This window comes from Tiliqua scincoides, chromosome 3 (genome assembly GCF_035046505.1).
Source record: "Tiliqua scincoides isolate rTilSci1 chromosome 3, rTilSci1.hap2, whole genome shotgun sequence".
In the NCBI taxonomy this organism is placed as follows: domain Eukaryota; kingdom Metazoa; phylum Chordata; class Lepidosauria; order Squamata; family Scincidae; genus Tiliqua; species Tiliqua scincoides.
Genome location: NC_089823.1, coordinates 180,085,745 through 180,091,744, shown reverse-complemented (window position 1 = coordinate 180,091,744; position 6,000 = coordinate 180,085,745). Strand labels below are relative to the sequence as shown.

The following is a 6,000-nucleotide window of genomic DNA, read 5'->3' as shown; positions in this document are numbered from 1 at the left end:
TGCCTTTCCTGTTTTTGTTTCAGTGTCACAGAGCACGCTTGGAAGGTGTCCCTGGAAGCGCTCCTGGTCTTGAGTGTGTGGTGCACGCCAGGAACTGGTGCTTGGGACTCTTTCCCGGTCTCGCTCTCTCCTGGGCTGCGTCCTCCCGGGGTCACCCTCTGGCAAAAGTGATGCAAGGGAGCCAGGCGCGGTGCCTTTAAGGGGGCTTCTTCTCCGCCGCCGCACATGCTCAGCTCTTCTTTGTGTGGTAGTTTCTGCTCTCTGCGAAGCAGCGCTGCGTTGCAACGGGAGCCTCGCCTGCCTGTGGAGAAGGCGCAGAGGGGCCGTGCTCTCCAGCCTGGGCACTTGTGCGTAAAAGGAGCCCTCCGGGACAGGAACTTGACCGGCAGCAGCTCGCCCGCCCTGGACTCCCAGCAGTGGCCAGAGGTGGAAGGGGCTGCTGGTGGCCACCCCCCAGCGCAGCTGCCCCACTGGCCCCTGCACTGAGCTCTCCCGGCGGCGGGGATTCCTCCTGAGGGAGAGGAGGGGCCTCGCCGTCGAAGGAAGGGACGGCTCTCAGTGCACTCGCTGGAGCCGGAGGGGAGGGGAGCGATTCCTCTCGCCAGCCTCGGAAAGCGGATTGCAATTAGCCTTTTAAAAATGGCTGCTTGCAAACTGTCAGCTGGGACAGCAGCAGGAGGCTCTTAACTCTCGTTTTCCTGCAGGGGAGAGGGGCTCCCGCCGCCTCCTCCTCGCTGGGGCCCACCGGGCTTGGGATGCTGGCAGGGCGCTGAAGTGGGGACTCTGGAGCTGCTGCCTGCCTGCCTGGAGAGGAAGCATCACCTCCTCCACCGTCCTTGCTCTGCTGCTGCAAGAGGACGAGCTGCAAGGGGGAGGGGGCCACGTTCTGCTAGGCGAGGGCCGATTGTGCCTGGCGAGGGGGAATCGGCAAGGTCAGGGGACCAGCCTGGGCAAGCGGGGCAATGAGCCCTGTGGCAGGAGAGGCAGGAAGGCTGCTGGCGTCGTGGCCCCCAAGGGATCAACAGGAGGTGTCGTGAGGAGGCGGCAGGCTTGGCCAGGAAGAGAAAGCAGCACTGGGAGGCTTGCGCTTTGGGGGGAGGGGGCCCTCCCCCCACCAACTCCACGGAATTAACTCCTCATCTGCCGGAGGCATCTTCTCAGCTGGCGAAGAAGACCCTGCGCCCAGCCTGCGCTCTTCCTGGCCCGAGGGGATGCGTGTGGAGTGGCGGGGATTGCTTTCATCCTTGTTAGAGCTGCACAAGGAACTGGGTTAATCTCTCCTCCCCCCCCCCCCCACCTGCTCTTCAGAGAGCTGGTTGCGGATGTGCTGTGTGGCCAAGATGCTGGATCCTTTGGGGAAAGTCCTGCGCAAGATCATGGGAGGCCCTCCTGTGATCCTGGGACCCTGGAGACCCTTTTCTTGTGCCTCCTGCGGCTTCTCTTCATTCCTGGATATGAACAACTGGCTGCTCTTCTATGGATTATTGTACCTGGTACTCTATGCCCAAGTCTCCCAGGCGAAGGCTTGTGAGAGAACCTCCTGCTTCTCAGGTCGATGTGTCAATTCTACCTGCCTCTGTGACCAAGGCTGGGTAGGAGATCAGTGCCAGCACTGCCAAGGCAGGTTCAAGTAAGTTTTGCTACCCGCTCACCCTCTCTGTGTTTTGGCTTTGTGCCCAAAGTGCATACATGGAAGTTAGAGTTCCACAAAAAGTAAAGCCCTCTGCTAAGGATCCCTAGATCAATCACTGCGTGCTTGATGTTAATGAAAAGGCCAGGAAGTATCAAATGAGGTCTTGGTGCTGTGGTCCCCTTTGGGATGCTCATGATAGTGACATGTGTGATCTCCTTGGTTTCATCCCTCTGAGCAAAAAATGTCAATTAATCTGAAGGTCTTTTTCACAAAGCAATAGTTCTTGCTGCCCTTTTATATTTCTCTCATTCACATTCTCTAACTGCACATGAATAATGTACCCTAACTTCATATAAATGTATTTCATTATCAAACCAGAATGGTTAGCTTCTTTAGGAGATGTAATCTTCACCAGTAACTTGAGAAATCAGTCTGCTAAAACTGAATGGGTGAGTCATGGATAATAGCTGAAGAGGATTGAGGACAGTGTCTGGGGTGTATCTAGGTGCACACTGGTAATTGGTGTCCGGTGCACTTGCTGGAAGCTACAGTATCTAGTTCATCCATACTAAGCATGCCTAAAAAGGAACCTGTATAAGCATAAGTCAATAGTTATGAATGGCTGGGATTTATTCCTAGTCAGGGCCATATTATCATAAGGCTGACTAGACTGAAGAAGCCTAGGGGAGTAGGGGCCTGTCATTTTAAAAAAAATTTTCCCTGAGGCACTGTTACCTGCACTCTAAAGTTAAAGTGGTTAAAGGCACTTTGCATTCTGCACTGTAGCAATATGTGTATATATATATATGTATCCATATGGAGGTACTGTGGTCTAGTACCTACCATCCCAGGGTCAGTCTGTCAGCTGTAGTGGGGTGAAAGACTGAAGTGCCAGAGAGGGCTCAAAATACCTGAAAGCCTAGAGGCCCGGCATGGGTTAATATGGCCCTGTTCCTAGTTATGAGGTGTGACCTTGGGCAAATTAATTTGCCTCTCCATGGTTTCTTGTTTAGCAGTTTGTAAAATGGACAAAAAATTTAGTTCTTTGCAAACTGTTTTGCAATCTAAAATGTAAGAAATAGTAGCAGCTGGCTGTCAGTAAGACAGCTAAGCAGTATGTTACAAAGTTCAGCTTTTGTGAAGCTTCGGAAAAAAAATAGAAAAATAGAAATACTGCATTTTTGGCCTAATAGAACTGCATCCAGGTTGTATTTTTCAGGGATCTGATTTCCAGACAATGTTCAATGTTGTAATGGCATAGTCTTGGTATTTTCAAATGATGAACCTCTTGTTTACTGGAGAAATGGATGAAAAGTTCTGCAGAAAACAAACATTTTGCCAGCCAATTTTGCTGAGGGTGTGTGTGTGTGTGTGTGTCCTTTTTTGTCTTGAATCTGCAGTGATTGACTTGGGAAGAGAAGGACCAAAATGAATGGCTATTCTTTATATTGACATAGTAATGATTTTACAAACTACATAATTTTGAGGACTGTGGTCTCTTTATAGCTTGGAACAATAAACTAGACAAATTGGTGCTTCATTATCATGAATTGGTGCTTCACCACCATTGAGAACGGATGTTTTAGGAAGAATAGAATGCATTAAAATGTTCTGCCTGCAGAGGAATATGATCTGGGTGTCACTTGACATGCTACTTTCCACCCCAGTATCATGCAGCTAATTTCCTATTAGGACATGTAGAATCTTCAGATGCCCTAACTAGTAGTTAATGCTTACAGTAATCAATATTGGAGTAGTATTGTACATCTCTTCTTAGGGAGACTGACAGCCTAATCCTATCCACACTTTCCTGGGAGTAAGCCCCATTGACTCTAATGGAACTTACGTCTTAGTAGACATGTATAGGATTGGGCAGCAAATTAGGATTGCATTGGATGAGGTTGTAGTTTAGTGGAAGAGCATGTGCTTTACATGCAGAAGGTCCCAGGTTCAATCTCTGGCATCCTCAAACAAGGCTCAGAAAGACTCTTCTCTGTAATTCTGGCAAGCCATTGCCAACCACTGTAGACAGCGCTGAGCTAGATCAACCAATAGTTTGATTCTGTATAAGATTCTGTTTCACTTTATTCAAGGATATGAAACTGATAGAGGGAACATCACATTAAACTTACTTGCAAAAGAGTGTTTAATCTTTGTTCTTAACTACTTGCAGCTAAATCGTCTTCATGCTAAGTTAAGAAAAAAGATTAAACACTCTTCTGCAAGTAAGTCTAATGTGATGTTCCCTCTATCAAAAGTGTTAGTTTAATACAGGGCTCTCCAAACTCCGGCCCATGGGCTGAATCCAGTGCCCTTCTGTAGCCCTTCCCCATGTGAATGATGTTCACTGTTCCGTGGGGGAGCCTTGACAAAAAACATCTGTTTGCCCCATTCCTCCTCACGTCCAGCTGCTTCCTATCTCCAGTGCCACTGCAGGCTTTGTTTCTGGATTTCCAGGCAGAAGCAGCTGGACGTGAGGATGAATGGGGGCAAACGGAGGCACTTTATTGAGGCTGCTGAGTGGAATGGTAAGCACCCTTTGTACTAGGGGAGCCTTTGTGGGCGTGCAACGGTCTCCACTTTGGAGACCGTTGGCTTAAATATATAATTGACTGGGTGGGCGGCAAAGAGGATATACTACAACTGAACATTTTATTTCACTCAGGGGCTTGATTATGGAAACGTTGCAAAGAAGTGTATTCAGTGGAAGCATGTAAGCCATGCTATGACTAGCTGTAATATTTTGTGTGTGATGAGTTGTAGTAATTACTATTGTAGTAGCTGTTTAGGAAGAATAACTGGCTGGCCCAAGACCTCCTATTGCCTGAGGCAGCATGCCAGTTGCTGCTCCTTTTCCTAGTGATGTGCCAGCCTCTGACTCTGCTCTCCTCCTCGCTTTGGCTCTCTCTCCCTCTTCCTTTTCTAATGCAGAGAGTGGGAAGTGGAGCATCACTGGAGGCAAGAAGGTGGATGGAATTGGGTGTGCCTGCCAATCTGCTGCCTGACTGCTTCAGTTGGCCTCATGACTGGGCAGGTCTCGACTGGTATGATACTGATAATCTATGGGACTAGGGCCCAGTCCTATCCCCCCCCCCCCGCAGCCATGCCCAAAATGGCTGCACTGTATCTGTGGGTGGGAATTGGGAAGCTTCAGAGGGGAAAGGGGATTGAAATCCCCTTACACTTCCATAAGCCTCCTGTTTCACAATGGGTCTCCTCAGATCTGTGCTGGTCTTTAGCTAGTGCCAGTCTGAGGAGAGAAAGTGGGCAGGGAGGCTGCCCATGGAGGGAATAGAATCCAGTGTGTGCCTTTGCAGCTGAATCCACCCTGTCCCAGCCTCTTTACTTGGTTTCTTCTCCTCTCCGCTCCACCCTTCCCATTTCCCCAAGCATCCTACCTGCCTTGGTGGGTCCATAAGGCTCCTCTGGCTGGCTTTGACTTTCTCAATGGCACTCTTGCAGCGTGCTGCTTCATGTGCTGACAGAGTTCCTTTTACAGTTGCTGTAAAGGAGTAAGCCTGGTAGAATGCTAATTTCAGCAGCACTATGAACCCATAGAATTGAGCTGTTAAATGTAGTAGCAGTTAATGATCACTTAGTATGTTCAGAAGTCTGATTCATAGTTCATTTAATGTCCTTGCATCTTACCTAATTGTAGGTTCATTCAGGTACCTGAGTCTACTTTTCTAGTCTCACCCTGCTTATTGTATACCAAGGTGTGTTGATTTAAATAATTAAGGTAAAACATTATTTTAATTGATCTATTCCAGTGTTTCCTAAAGTGGGTCATGTGGTTTGGTCAAAGGTTATAGATTAACTGTTATAAAGGCAGGTTTGGTTTCTAACACACTTCAGGTTTTTTCCCTTTTAAGTAGGCTTTAAAAAACATCACAGATAAGCTTATAATTGAACATTTAATCAATTGGTGTTTAAAAAATTTAACAAAATCCACCTGGTAGATGTTATTTTAATGTATGGTATATTGTGAGAACATTATGTAATTCTGTTGAGGAATACTAAATAATGAGGGGGGAGGGAATCCAAATCTCTATCATAGAGCTTCTCAGTATATATAAGCTAGTTAGTAGTTCATTGTGGAATGAATGATTGGCACTGGAAACACTGGTGGCATTTGACACCAGGAAAGTATCTGTCTAGGGAAAGTGGGGGCTATTAATTCTCATGTGGCATTTTTTTTCTTTAGCTGAAAAGCAGTAACTTAGCAGACAGACATCAGAAATGATTGATCAATCTTGGTAAGCAAGTGTCAAAGTTAATTGACTGATTCCATGGTAACCTAGCATTTCCTCTACTGAGAATTTGCTAAAATTGTAAAATTACTCTTTAAATGCTGCTTGGGGATGGAT

The 6,000-nt window shown here is 47.3% G+C and overlaps 1 protein-coding gene across 2 annotated transcripts in view; it reads left to right on the top strand.

Annotated features, from left to right (window-relative positions):
- Positions 1–310: 310 nt before the first annotated feature.
- The window catches only part of ATRNL1 (attractin like 1), a 702,039-nt gene continuing 696,349 nt past the window's right edge, over positions 311–6,000 (top strand). For both annotated transcript variants that reach the window (XR_010794071.1, XM_066619507.1), the window contains exon 1: positions 311–1,630. Coding sequence is in view for 1 of the 2 variants with exons in the window: in XM_066619507.1 (XP_066475604.1) it covers positions 1,323–1,630 (308 nt within the window). In the remaining variant the exon portion in view is untranslated. The remainder of the gene's footprint in view (positions 1,631–6,000) is intronic.